Here is a 15,526-nt window from a genome sequence, read left to right as displayed (position 1 = left end):
CATATCTAGCACCCAGATTTTCTTCTAATTATCACTTTCCACTAAAATGAATCAGGGCTCCTTAGAGAAATGGCTAAACCAAGGACTAGAGTAGGAAAAGTACATGAGGTTGGTAAATATAAAAGATTCCCCCCCACCTTTCTGTAATTTCTTTAAAAGAAAATTGGCCATTTAAAGCAAAAGTAGTAACAATGCAATGTGGGGTTTATGATATATATAATTAAAATGTATGATAACCGGAGTGCAAGGATGAGAGAGCAGAAATAGAAATAGAAGTGTATTATTCTAAGATTCTAACACAATATGGGAAGTTGAAGACAGACTGTTATAATTTACAATGTATAATGTAAGCTCTAGAGCTGAGTTCTTAAGCAGGGCAATTGTGCTCTCCCTTTTGCCCATGGATATTTGGCAATCACTAGAGACATTTTTTATTGTCATGACAGGAGGGTGTGCTACTGGTATCTAGTAGGTAAAAGCCAGGAATGCTGCTGAACATCCTATAATGCACAAGTCAGCCCCTCATAACAAAGAATTATCTGGTCCAAAACGTCCATATGTGGAGGTTAAGAACCCTACCCTAAGCAATTATTAAAAAAGAAAAAAAAAGTAGAGCTAATAAGCCAATGTAAGAGATAAAATGGAATCCTTTTTCTTAAAAAGCTTAATAAATCCAAAAGAAGACAGTAAAATGGGAGAAAAGCAAAGAATACAGAAAACAAATAAAAACAATTATTAAGATAGTAGACCTAAACTCAATCGTATTGATAATTATATCAAATATAAATGGACTAAACACTTCAATTAAAAGGCAAAGATGGTCAGAATGGATAAAAATGTAAGCCCTGACTATACAATGTTCATAAGAGATGCATTTTAAATACAAAGGCACAGACGGGTTAAAAGTAAACAGATGGAAAAAAAAAAAAAGTAAACAGATGAAAAATATGATGCAAACCCTAATTATAAGAAAGTTGGAGTAGCTACATTAATATCAGAAAAGGTAAACACCAAAATAAGGAGTACCGCCAGAGAAAAAGAGCAATGTTTCATAATAAAAAGGAAGTCAATTCATCAAGAATATACAATCCTAAACGTGCATGCACCTAATAACAGAGCTCAAAATACGTGCGACAACAACTGACAAAGGGAAAAATGTATAAACCCACAATTACAGCTAGAGGTTTTTACACTCCTCTCAATAACTGATACTACAAATAGACGCCACCCAAAAAAGGAAAATTTGATCAATTTGTCTTTTGTGGCTGTGTCAAAAGAATTTAGGAGCCAACTTGAAGAGGCTCCCACTGCAACAGATTGGACAATTTGAGCACCAAAAGAATATTTGTGATGGATTGACAGACATCAGAAATCTTAATGATATGGGGAACAAAAATCTTATTGGTCACTGAACCATCTCATTATCTGAAAACATATAAATAAACGGAAATAATTCCTGTATGAACTGTACCTCAGGATAACCCATGGTAGCAAGTAAAAGTTCTTTAAGAATTCCAGCTAATAAATGAAGAAAATGAAGATAAAATTCATTTTGCAACTACCAATAAAATAATGATCTAGGGAAAGATTACCAATAGCTATAAAAACATTTGGTAATACTTATATCTACCGATTAATGTTAATATCATTAGAGACCAGACATGTGCCTCCTAAAATGATGCAACAGGAAGTACACTTAAATACACTTATAGGTACACATCAGGAATACCACTTATCGAACGTTCATTCCCCATATCTCCAAAAACAATCAGACTTGAATCTAATCAAGTTTCTTGATTTAACTACCAGCTTTATGGAAATATAAACAGGAGAGGGGCTTCCCTGGTGGCACAGCGGTTAAGAATCCGCCTGCCAATGCAGGCGACATGGGTTCGAGCCCTGGCCTGGGAAGATCCCACATGCCGTGGAGCAACTAAGCCCGTGAACCACAACTACTGAGCCTGCGCTCTAGAGCCTGTGAGCCACAACTACTGAAGCCCACACGCCTAGGGCCCGTGCTCCACAACAAGAGAAGCCTGCGCACCTCAACGAAGAGTAGCCCCCGCTCGCCACAACCAGAGAAAAGCCTGTGCGCAGCAACAAAGACCCAATGCAGCCAAAAATAAAATAAATAAATTTAATAAAAAAATAAATAAACAGGAGAACTTGTTAAACCATGGGAATTAAAATCAGCAAAACCCAGACTATGGGAAACTCAGGAAAATGACTGATTTCTTCAACAAATAATTTGAAAAGAAAAGAAAAAAACAGAAGAGGGACCCATGAGTTAAAAAGATATAACCATATCAATCAATGTGTGGACCTTATTTAGATCTCACTTTAAAAAAAATTTTTTATGACATGATCAAGGAAATTTGGATACTAACTAACTATTTTATTATATGAAGAAATTGTTAAAAATTCTAGATGTGATAGTTGTATTGTGAGTTGTGATACATACTGAAGTATTTATAACTGAAATTATATGATATTTGGGATTTGCTTCAAAACATTCCGGGTCACTGATGTGTAGAGGAAAATAGCAGGTACAGATGAAACAAAACTGATGATGTGTTGCTCATCCTTGAAGCTGGGTAATGGGTACAATGAGGGTTCATTTTACTATTCTATCCACTTATATGTTTGGAATTTTAATTAATTAAATTAATTAATTAAATTAATTAATAAATTAATTTAATTAATTTAATTAATTAATAAAAAAGAAAATTTCAGTTATCCTGTTTCATGGATGACCAATTCAGAATAAGCATTCTAATTGGTAGAATTTAAGACTTCCTGTATGAGCCAACCATACACAATCCCCCTACTCCGTACCTCTGGAACCATCTCTACACTTATAAACATGGAGTCAGCCACGAAGTTATTGCTACTAAGACTCTTCCCCCTCTACGACCAGCTGCCCCTATAAGACTAACCAGAAACAGATACATCAGCTCTAAAACAGTCCGTCTCTAGTCCCCAACAGAAGCAGACACTGAATGCCCTTGTCCCCTAGGTACCCACACAAGAGCTGCTAAAGAAGCCCTGCAGTCAGAATCACAACTGCAGTTTATATGTTACCACTTCCACTAACATTTACCTTTTTAAAAGAAAATGCCTTAATTTCCTTAGCACTTATATCTAAATTAAATATCTCAAACAAAAACCCAAAATAATCATATAGTTTCCTTGAGTATCTACATTCAGATAGTTTACTTTTACATCTTTCATGCTGTATTGAATTTATGAGAAATCTTTGAGATGTCTTGTCTAGCTCCCCTAAAATGACTTAGGACTCAAAGAGATATAGGATGCTAAGAAACAAAGGAGAAAATAGGGAAGTCATAAGTTCCCAAGAGATTCAGAAGATAGTTGGAGAAATTAAGAATGAAAAACAGAAGCATGGAATATTCATTTTGCTTAAAAATATATCGATAGTAACTAAGAGAAATACCCCTCTTGTCTCAAATAATAACAATTTCCTTGGAAGAACAGTAATCCTTCTAGTACAGCAAGACTTTGGCAAACTGTGTGATGAGCACTAGAAGGGAACAACAACTATCAGTGGATGATAACTTTGATACAGGGGTCAGTCAGGTGAGGAAACAGGTGGTCTTTCCTTCTCTCATCACCTTGAAATTTTGAAATGGTGAATTTGGATCATGTTTGCAACCAACATTTATATAGCTTTTCTATACAAAAATTATTTCTATTTTTAATAATACTATGTTGTAGTTTACTGCTGCACAAACAGAAAGGTTGGAATGGTTTATTTAAATTACTTAAGGTAACAAATAAAAGAAAATTTCAAGCCTACTATTTCCTATCATTGACTGAGACATTAAATGGGTATTGGAGGCAGAAAATGACAGATGCTCTCACATCCTACCAGTTAGACCTGCAGAATGAATGAATACTGACTGCGCCTGCATCTATGTAACCTCTTCCTTGCTAACAGTTATATGGAACACACTAAAATTACTAAAGCAATTATGAAAAACACTGTTTTCCTATTTGAATGCCTGCATCACCACTAGTTCATAAACTAGGATATTTCCAAGTCTCAGCCTATCTTAAGCTATATATTGTGCAAGTAAAATTCAATGAAAACGAATACTAAATACTGTTCTATATTGCTTCTGTGCTCCCTTTGAAAGACTACAACCATGGCTATGAATTCTGTATAATAAATGGCTCCCTCTGATTCCCATCTTAAGACTTACCAACACTATAAAAAGAAAATTCTGACAGTGTGCTATCTGCTCTTTATATGAGAGGAACACAAAGATATGGAAGAGAGCTCAAGTGATTTAAGCTAACGTAGAACTGAGGTTTCCACATTTCCTTTCCTCTGCTATTAAGCAGCAATTGTCCTTCAGTTCAGCCTCAGTTCCTCTCAATACTTTCTATCATCCTCCCATACAGAAAAATTTAGAAGCCTGAAGAAAAGGTGAATGGCATGTCCTTGAAATCATCCTCTTCCCCTTACTTCTTATCATTGGGTAACTTACTTTGAAGAGGTTGTAGGTTGTATACTTAATGTTTCTTCTGAAAAAACCTATAGTAAAATAATTTCAAGTTTCTCACTTAAAAATTTCATTATATTACAGATATTTGTATATGCCTTTGAAATTTGTGGTGACAAGATTTAACCTACATAATTGCCTAGGTGACTAGGTACTGTGCATTTGAAAAAAAAAATCTCAGAGTAAGGATATTAATATAAGGAAACTGAGTAACCCACTATCTTGACATTCTCAAACTAGGGGAGGGAAAGTGGTAATCTCTGATATAACAGATGGTACCTTCACACCCAAAGCATACAAACACACCCACAAAGTCTTCTTCAAACTTTCCACGCCCCAATGTTCATTGCAGCACTGTTTACAATAGCCAAGACATGGAAGCAACCTAAATGCTACCTAAATTCGTCAACAGAGGAATGGATAAGGAAGATGTGGCACACATATACAATGGAATATTACTCAGCCATAAAGAAGAATGAAATAATGCCATTTGCAGCAACATGGATGGATCTAGAGATTTTTATACTGAGTGAAGTAAGTCAGGCAGAGAAAGACAAATATATGATATCACTCATATGTGGAATGTGATTTTTAAAAAAAAATACAAATGAACTTATTTACAAAACAGAAAGAGACTTACAGATATCGAAAACAAACTTATGGTTACCAAAAGGGAAACGTTGCGGGGAGGGATAAATCAGGAGTTTGGGATGAACATACACACACTACTACATGTAAGATAGATAACCAACACGGACCTACTGTATAGCACAGGGAACTCTGTGATATTCTGTGATAACCTATATGAGAAAAGAATCTAAAAATGAATAAATATATGCATATGTATAACTGAATCACTTTGCTCTATATCTGAAACTAACACAACACTGTAAATCAACTATACTCCAATAAAATTAAAATATTTAAAAAGAAAGAAATTCCCATAAACACAGGGACAGAATTACCTGATGAATTACCACTTACCTTGTGCTACTGTTGACATGACCACAGATGGTGTGGAAGAAACCACAGCTGTTACTGCAACTGTATTAGGAATAGGTGATGGTGTAGAACTGCTGCTGCCACTGCTGCTACTACTGACCAGAGAGGACTGTGAAGCAGTTATAACCACTGGTGGCTTCTGGGTTGTGGAAGCAATGACTGATGTTGGTACAAGCTTAGTGACTGCTGCATAGTTATGGGATTTGGAGAGAATGTTGGGCACGAAGGTTGAACTTGGTGATGTGGTCACTATAATAACCTAAGGAAGATAAAATAAGTTATTTTCATGTACCTACCATACTACTAATGTATCTAGACTCACAGTTATATACAATTTAAAAATAGCTTATGAAACATGATGAAGCAATTCAAGAAAAAGAAATTTACAACTAAAAATATACAAAAGCTCTCCTTTACTAGTAATCATCAAAATGTATTTAAAAGAAACAATTTTTACCAACCAAACATTTTAAAAGACAATATTCAATGCTGTATAAGATCCAGCAAAGTAAGCATTTCAATATACTGCTTAGGGAGTATAAATTGGCACAATTTTTCTAGAAAATAATTTGGATAGTCATTCGTTTATAAATATTTGTTGAGCATCTACTATGTGCCAGGCATGGTTCCAGAGGCTGAGGATAGTGGAATGAACAAAACAGACAAAGTTTTTATTTTCATGGAGCTACATTCCAGTAAGGGGAGAAAAACAATAAACAAATAAAAAAGTAAATATATGTCATGTAGAGATAAATGGAAGAGACAATAAAGCAGGGTAGGAAATAAAAGAAAATGGAAGTGGTGTATGATTTTTTATAAAACGTTCAATGAAGATCTCTCTGATAAGGTGACAACTAAGCAGAAACTAGAAGTAGGGGTTGATCCATGTTGCTACCTAGAGGAAGAGCATCCAATGGAAGAGGGAGTAGCAAATACAAAGCCCCTGAGGCAGAAGCAAGCTTGGTATGTTCAAGAAATCTCAAGGACCCTAATGAATGGGATTGAAATTTATAAGGTAGAGAGCAGTAGGAGACAGATTTAGGAAAGTAATGGGGGACTAGATGATGTAAGATCTTGTTGATAGCATATACCCTTGATATGTTATGACGAAAATGGCACTTTATCTCTGTGGTCTTCCTTCCAAAAACCCATAACCTTAGTCTAATCATGAGAAAAACATGAGATAAATTGCAGTAGTGGGGCATCCTACAAAATACTTGACTAGTAATCCTCAAAACTGTCAAGGTCATCAAACACAAGGAAGTTTGAGAAACTTTCACAGCCAAGAGGAGCCTAAGGAGACATGACGAGAAAATATAATGTGGTATCCTGGAACAGAGAAAGACAATAGGTAGAAACTAAACAAATCTGAATAAACCATGGACTTTAGTTAATATTAATGCATCAGTATTGGCTCATTAATTGTAACAAATGTACCATACTAATATAAATTGTTAAGAATAGGGGACACTGAATACAGGGTATATGAGAACTCTCTGTACTATCTTTTCAATCTTCCTATAAATCCAAAACTGTTCTAAAAAATAAAGTACTTTTTAAAAAGCATTACTCGAACTGCTAGGTGAAAAGTACAGCAGGGCAGAGACAGTAGAAACAGGCAGACAAATTAGGAGGCTCTTGCAATGACCAAAATGTTTGTGGTAGAACTGATGAAAAGTGAACAGATTCTGAATATATTTAAAGGTAAAACCAACAGGATTTGCTCATAGATACACAGAATGGAGGAAAAAAGCGGCAGGAAAGAGACTTCAAGGTTAGCCAGTATGACTAGAAAAATGTAGATGATACGGGACAAAGCATTTCAGACAGAGAGAACAGGATGGAGCAAAGGACCTAAGGTAGGAATTAGCTTGCTGTATTTAAAAACAGAAAAGAGAACCAGTGTAGCAAAAGCATATAGGGTAAGGAGGGGTTGCAAAAGTCAGCAGAGTCCAGATCAAATTTGTAAACCAGAGTAAAGAATCTAAGTTTTACACTAAGTATAATGGGAAGCCATGAGAGGATTTTAAGTAAAGAAACAACAAAACTTGATTTATATTTTAAAAGATCATTCTAGCTGCTATGTGGTAAGAGGTAAGAGTAGAAGCAGTGAAACTAGTAAAGAAGCCACTGCAGTTCACTAGGCAAGAAACGGTAGAGGCTGCTTGGACTGGGGTGTTAGTAGTCAAAATAAAGAGAAGTGATCAGATTCAGATTATTTTAAGAGGTAGAGTCAACAGGACTTGATGTATGGAAATGGCAGGGTTGAGGAAAAGAACGGAAAGAAGATTAGCTCCTAGAGCTAATACACATTGGCCTATTTAAATCTCCCAACAATCCTATGACAGAGATACTATTATTATCCCCATTTTACAGCTGAGAACACAAAAATTACTTATAAATCTGTAATATCAGTTTTATTCTGGGCAAGTATAATGGTAGTTTAATGATACCCCAAACACAGAGTGTCTTTTTCCTCTTTCACCAAAATTACTTTTACCTACCTAGGAGAGAAAATTGTTTTGAAGAATCCAAAGAATTTAAGGGAGAAATTCTTTTTCATTTTTGTATCAGTCCTAAAGAAGTTCTGAAATTAAATCAGTCAGTCAAACTTACTGAGTATGTCTGTACTCAGTACTGACATCTCAAAGAAGCTTTGATTATATCATTATTATTATATATTTCAGTGTTAGAGAATTCTAAGTATGTGTCCATAACTTTAAGGAGTTTGTTGATTATCTGAGGAGTCAAGAGAGACATACAAGTCTTGACCAGCAAACACCTCTATAGAGTTGACAAGCATACTTCTACATAGACTCAATCAGTAAACACATATATAGCGCTATTACAAACACAACCATCAGCCATCATATAAACCGAGAAGTAGACTAATATGGCAAAAAGACCAGAAGTTAAGAGTTAAATGAACCTGAGCTGAATCCTGCCTCTGCCACTAACAAATGGCAGGGCCCTGGACATGTTAAAATCTCTGGGTTCCAATTTTCATCTATAAAATAGGGATAATAATACCTACCTTGCAAATCATTATAAGGATTAAATGAGATAATGATGTGAAGCATCTAACATAGTGCTAGGCACATAGCAGGTGGTCAATATTTGGCAGTTCACAAATGGTACTTATTAGTATCTTGTTATTACTACTTAATAAATGTTAGAAGGATATCAGTAAAGGTGTTATAGATCAAATCAAACTGGAAATTTATTTTAATGTACTCTATTTTTGTTTCATTAAAAAATTTTATATCTTTTTCCCAAATACTGATACCCTTGAGAATCCAAAGAGCTCACAGTTACTAGCACAGCCAAGCCAATTAAGAGTAGTAATAGCAATTAGGTTTCATATTTGCCAATTCTGAACTAATAGTAGTGCCTTCCTAGAGTACAGTTTTTATAAGGACTCTGTGACACAGATGAGGATTCACCAAGGCTTGGCAGGAAAGTATGCCACAGTTAATAAACAATCTCTGTCATGGGTAGGGAAGGGGAAGCATTCACACTTGGGTCAAACATTTGCAATTTTAGAACTAGAGTATGCATGTAGACTTCTAACATTAAGACAATAACTTCAGCAAAATAAATCTAGAGTCTTTTAGAGCATGTTTTAGGTTACAGGTACAAATGATAAAACATATTTTGAGATTTCAGTCTACAAGCTAATTTCTGATCTGAAAAGGGGTTATCCAAAATTAGAGATCCACCTTGAAGAAAATTTACTTGCACTTTAGTTACATGTTACAACAAGGGAAACAAAGGGATTTTGAAACCAAGTGAACCAAACAGTGTTTATTCAGGCCATAATTCAAATTACTGACCTTCTAGCACTCACAAAAACTCCTTAAGAGTGCTGGGACTTGCACCCTAAGGATAAAATGAAAAATATCAATCAAGCATGTGAAAGCATAAAGCTATATTCTGTTGCTTTGTTTATATAAGTGTTGTACCAACGTTATACTCAAAATGAAGGCACCACATTAACACAGGTGGAAATTTGTCTACCCTGAAAATATATGACCTATTTGAATTTGAATCAAGTCCACAAATTCATAAATAATTATACTTAATGTAAAAGTAACTTTAACTAAAGTAATGTCCTAAGTTGACTTCCATATGATTTGTGAGAAATCCAAGGTGAATGCAATAATGGCAACAGCCTTACAGAGATTTCAAAAAAAAATCCAATTATCCAGAAAAAGGAAAACAAAAAACATACGAAAAATCCCAAAGAATATCTATTAGTCCTACCCACACTCAGCTTGTCCAAGAAATAACAAAAGTAATGGCACTGAGTACACATGAAGTAAGAGTACAGTTTTACATCTAGAACATAATAGATACTTAGCAAATATTTGTGGAATGAATGAGTCTTATTTTTAACTTAATTTGTTTTAAATGTTTATTTTTTAAACATAGTAGGACAAATCTAAGGTTCTGAGCCTGGAATCTCATAGTATGACTGATGTATGACTTTGGAGATAAATATGTCCTCTTATGAGCATTACAAGTCTGACAATCTCAACTATCCACTCTCAATTGACAATTCAGAAGAAAAGAAAAAATTAAAATATGGTAGCGTCAGTGAATCAAAAAAAAAAAGTTCACCAATTTCACTTACAGGTGAGCCCCCATCTACTACAAGTATTTTTATATAGGTCTACTAAGAAGATTGGAAAGTTAATACTGTTAGGTGACATTTACTGAACACTCATCATATGCACTATGTTAAGCACTTTCCATGAATCATCTCATTTAATTATCTAGTAAGCACTATTATTATCTTTGTCTTATAAGGAAGCTGAAGCTCAAGAGAGGTGGAGAGCCAGTACTGGAACCAGATATACTTATTCATTTATTCATTCATTCATTCAACAAATATTAGTCAACACCTATTGCATGTCAGGCACTGTTCTAAACACTATGGAATAGGGATGAATAAGACAAAGTCTCTACCTTCAGTAACTTATACTCTATGGGAGAAATAGGAAATAAATAAATATAATGTCAACTAGTTATAAGCAAAACAGAATAAGGAAATAAAAGGACATGGATTTGAGATGGGTGCTCTTTTAGCTATAACTTTGCTACAATATTTCTCAAATATCAAATTAAAAGAGCAGATGAGAAGGGGGAGAAGAGAGAAGAATTACTGATAAAATAGATCCAGCAAAGAAGGTAGTAAAAAATTACAAAAGTAGATTTAAAAATTCTTAGAGTAGAGCAGGCTGAAGACACCTAATATACAGCTTGCCCAGAAAGCAATATTATAATAATATATAAAAATTGATATTCAGAAAGATTACCCTGGAGTCATTAAATACAAAAATTATGTTCAGTGTAACATTTAAGAAATCACCAAAAATAGTCAATTTCTATATATTAAGGGGTAAGCTTCAGTGAACTGATAAATTCATTATTTGGAACAGCGCATTCTCAACACTGCAATTAATTTTTTTTTTTAAAGTTCACTGACTTCACTTATAGGTTTACCCCTCCTATTAAAATATTTTTATATAGGTCTACCAAAGAAGACTGGAAAGTTAATAATGTTAGGTAACACTGCTTTCCATAAAATACCTGCAAGGGAAGGGACCTAACATTTTCTGAGTACATACATTATGCTGTACTTTAAAATACCCAATCCCATTTAATCCTCACGGTAGCCTTATAAAATTGGCATTATTCTCATCTCACAGATGGGTAAAGGTTTAGAAAACAGGTTTAGAAAGACTAATTTATCTCAGGTCATACTGGAAGTGGAAGACCTGGGGTTCTAACCCAGGCCTCTTTGACTACAAAAATTCTTATTTAACACTAAACTATAATGCCTCATCCTAAGACTGAAGCTAGAATTACATTACACAGATCAACTCACTGTCATTTCTAGTTTGTTTAGAAAATTATAATTTTTTATATATTATATAATGACATATTTCCAAGAAACTCAAGGAGGTTCTTTAAATGAAAATTATCATGGACCTGAAGACTTAAAAGTAAGAAAGACCGTCTATTGAAAACAAGAATTCACCTCTACTCCTTCCCCAAAATCCCTCTAAAACAGTATGAAGGGATTTTTTAGAAGAGGCACATAAACCCATAAGGTCAAAATGGAAAGGAGACAATAGTTATCAACTTCTGGAAAGTGGAAAACAAACAGACAAGTAGTAACTGATCAACCCTACTCAAGAAAGTGGAAACCTAAGACAGCAAACAGAAGAAAAAACAAGACAGCTTTCAGAGAACCGCAGAAAGACTCAGTAATTTGAGAACACCAGATACTTCTGAAGTGGGGATAAAAGTGGGACTAAAGAGATGTAAATTAGTTGAAAATCTGTTTAAGCAGCATTAAGATCCCCAGCTATCCTCCCTTATCCTCAAGGAAGACTTGAAACTTATTCTCGTGAGGGAGAGATTGAATCCAAGGGAATTTGATGATACCAGGCTGAGGCAGGTAGGTGCTATGCTGAAAACAGAGAGGTTAGGTAAAGTCTATATACTGAATGATGAGACTATCCAGCCCACTCCCTCCCTTTACTCCCAAAATATTAGCAGACAGGCTTACTACTGCAGGCAAAAGACTGGAAGATTCTTCTCTGAGGAAACTGTCCAGTCCATATAAAAGCCCTAATGAATGACAACTGGTGAGGTAAAGGGGTAGTGGGTGTTCATCAACAAAACAGCCCAGCTAGGTCAACCTACAATGAAAGTCACCAGCCAGCATGTCCCACCCTACACACAGAGACTTCTGTCAGCTTTTAGTGTCCGTTTCCACAGCCAGCATTTAAGGAAACTGAAATGGAAGAGATCAAAATGAATAGATAAAAGAAATTTACAGGTAAGAGAGAAAACATCAAAAAAAATTATCATGAATATCATCAGAAAAGAGAACATAGTGACTATGAAAGAGCAGGATGCTATTTAAAAGAAAAATAAAGAAAGAAACTTTCAGAAAACCAGACAGAGTTACTAGAAATTTAAAATAGGATAGCAAAAATGAAAAATTCCAGAGAAGTAATGAAGGATAAAGTTAAAAGATAAAGAAAATAATACTTACAGAGCATTTACTATGTGCTAGGCTCTGTTCTACTGGTTTGTATTTATTATCTGATTTATTTACACCCCAAAACCCTATAAAATAGATATATTATTTTCCCTATTTTACAAGAGAAAAACTTAGGTCTAGAGTTTAGTTTTCCCAAAGTCACATAGCTAGTAAGTAGCATAAAATGGGATTCAAATTCAGGAAGTCTAGTTCTAAAATCCAGGCTTTTAACTACTATACTACAGTAGAAAAAGCAAACAAATGGAAACTGGTGGTGAGAAAGACTGAAAAATTAAAGGATCAATCTAGGCATTCAACATCCAGAATAACAGGTGATCCAAAAAGCGAGGACAGAGAAAAATCAAAGAAATAATTCAAGAAATTTCCCAGAATGGAAGGATATGAGTGTCTAGAATAACAGGGGCCACAGAGTGTGTAACCCAATGGATAAAATAAAGACCCACACCAAGGAAAATTACCTGGAAGTTTCAGAACTCTGACTTTTTCCAAGAGAAAAAGAGGATCTGGAATTAGAATGGCATTACTGGGCTTCTCAAAGGCAATACTGGAAGCCAACAGCCCATGAAGCAATATCCTCAAAATTCTCAAGGAAAATGACCTCCCACCTAGAATACTTAACTAGTTAAACTTACATCAAGACAGTAGGAGGGTAGAATTAAGAAATTTTCAGTCTACCATGCAAGGTCTCAAAAACTTTACTTTCCATCCCACCTATATACCAAGAAGCTACTGGAGGATATGCTCCAGCAAATCAGTAAATAAACGAAGAAAGAAGAAGATCAGAATGATAGTGAAGGTAGATCTCAGACACAGAGGTATGTAACAAGCCTAGGGTACCATCAGCATCCAGATCAGTGTGGCAAGTAGAGGGTTCTAATAACAAAATTGACAGAATACTGATGATTTGAACATACTGAGAGAAGAGTTTAGAAGTGAATTAATGATAGCATTTAAGAATTAAAAAAGATGATAACAATTATTCACTTAATCATATCCTTCCTTTTGTCTATGAAACACCTAACTCTGACAACTTCATTACTCTGGCAATATAAGAACTAAGTTCCTAAAGGTAAAGTTATCCAAATACAGGCTGAAAGAATCCTTTATATTTTAATTTTTTTCCCAAATGGAATCACAATAGTAAAATATAATGAAAGTCTTAGAAGATCTGCTAGCTGTGTCATATTAGGCAAGTCATTTGGCATCTCTGAGCCTCATATACAAAAATATATACAAAAAGTGAAATAATAATACCTAACCCAAAGCTTTATGTGCAGAATTAAAGAAAGAGATGTGAACATTCCCACCATAATGCCAAGCACATAGTAAGCACTCAGTGCATGTTTGTTAAATCTGAATAATATTGACTGAAAGAGATAAAAACAGCAATTGGCAGACAGACTCCCTCCACCACGTACCTTCTGTGTTGTTGTGTTTGTTGTCTGTGTTGATGGTTTGGTGAAGGTTATTTTCACAGGAGACATGTGGGGTGGTAAGGAGTTGGCAATGCTCTGCATGATGTTGCTCATCTTAGGACTGCCACTCACAGGTACAGTGATCGTCTTTGAGACCGGAACAACAGCCTTTGGAACTTCCTTTAGGACAACGGGGGAGGAGCTAGAAGAGTTTGTTCGCCTTCGTTTTCTGGGTTTTTCATCTTCATCTGAACAGCTAACACCTGTAAGGCAGTGACAATATTGCTACATTTATAGCAATATAACCTTGTATTTTATACTTTATTTTTAAATCATTGCGTTATCAGTCATCCTTGACCTCTCCCTTTGCCTCATGCCCAATCAGACAGTAAGTTCTATCAATCCTCCCTCAGGGAAGCTGTCTCTGAATGGCTTCCCTTTTTTCTTTAACCCTATGGCCATGTCAGGCCTTCTTATCGCCTGCCTGTATTTTAGCGACAACCTCCTAAAAGGTGTACATGCTTCTAATCTCTCCACTTCCATTCTACCCTTCATGCTACTACCAGCTATAAAAATCTCACACATCTAATAAAGCCAATGCCCTGCCTCAAATCCTTTAGTAGTTTTTATCTCTCTACAAGATGAGGCACAAAAATCATTACTTTATCATTCAAGGTCTCATATCTTTCTAAGAACACAATACCCTATTCCACCCACCTTTTAATCCTGGCACAGTGAACTGCTCACCATTCCCCAAAGCCACCTTATCACATATTCTGTCCATCTGGAGTCTCTATATACTATTGTTCTTTGGGGAACACCACATACATTCAATGACCTCTTCATCATCCAGCAATCATCATCCTGCAAGCCATCTCCTTGGTGAAGCTTTCCCTTACTCCTCTAAGCAAAGTGAATTCATGTCTCGTCTGAGCTTAGAAAGCACTTTGTACATTCTCTTCTGTATCACTTACCCCATGGTAATGTGGCTGTCAGTCTGCACATCTCCTGTTATTAAGGGGCTCCCAAAGGACAACGACTAAGTCTTATCGGTTTCTTTCCCTGGTATAGTGTCTTGCACATATGAAGTTAGGTGAATGAATGATTATATCTCAAACTAATGTTGCCTGTGTGACTTCTGAGAATGAAACAATAAACTTCCTGTTACTTCAAACTATATATTGTGTGAAATGGTTTCTTCATGTTTGGGATTCACTTTCAACGTTTAAAAAAACAATTAAAAAATAGACCTCTACGGTTATTTTAAAAGATCATCTTGGCTAAATCCACAGAAATCTGATATAAACTTAATACTCCCAGATTCTTAGTTTTTTCTTAATGCACTAAAGCCTCAACTGTTTCTGTACTTTTTAAAAAAATCAAGTGAGAAACATAAAACCTTGCAGTATACATAGAAAATTTAAAGCAGACATTTAAAAAAGCATACAGCATGACTCATGGAATTGGTAATAAAACATAACTCCTTATACCCTCAATTTTTAAAC

General features: G+C 35.1%; 1 protein-coding gene across 14 annotated transcripts in view; it reads right to left on the bottom strand.

The window, feature by feature from the left end:
* Window positions 1–15,526, bottom strand: part of EMSY (EMSY transcriptional repressor, BRCA2 interacting) — an 81,490-nt gene that overhangs the window by 49,812 nt on the left and 16,152 nt on the right. For all 14 annotated transcript variants that reach the window (XM_082342267.1, XM_082342270.1, XM_082342272.1 and 11 more), the window contains 2 exons: window positions 14,025–14,284; window positions 5,511–5,787 (listed from right to left, as the gene is read on the bottom strand). In XM_082342267.1, coding sequence (XP_082198393.1) covers window positions 5,511–5,787; window positions 14,025–14,284 — 537 coding nt within the window. The remainder of the gene's footprint in view (window positions 1–5,510; window positions 5,788–14,024; window positions 14,285–15,526) is intronic.

Source organism: Balaenoptera borealis (genome assembly GCF_965194805.1).
Source record: "Balaenoptera borealis genome assembly, chromosome: 11".
Lineage (NCBI taxonomy): Eukaryota > Metazoa > Chordata > Mammalia > Artiodactyla > Balaenopteridae > Balaenoptera > Balaenoptera borealis.
This window is presented reverse-complemented; position numbering and strand designations above follow the sequence as displayed.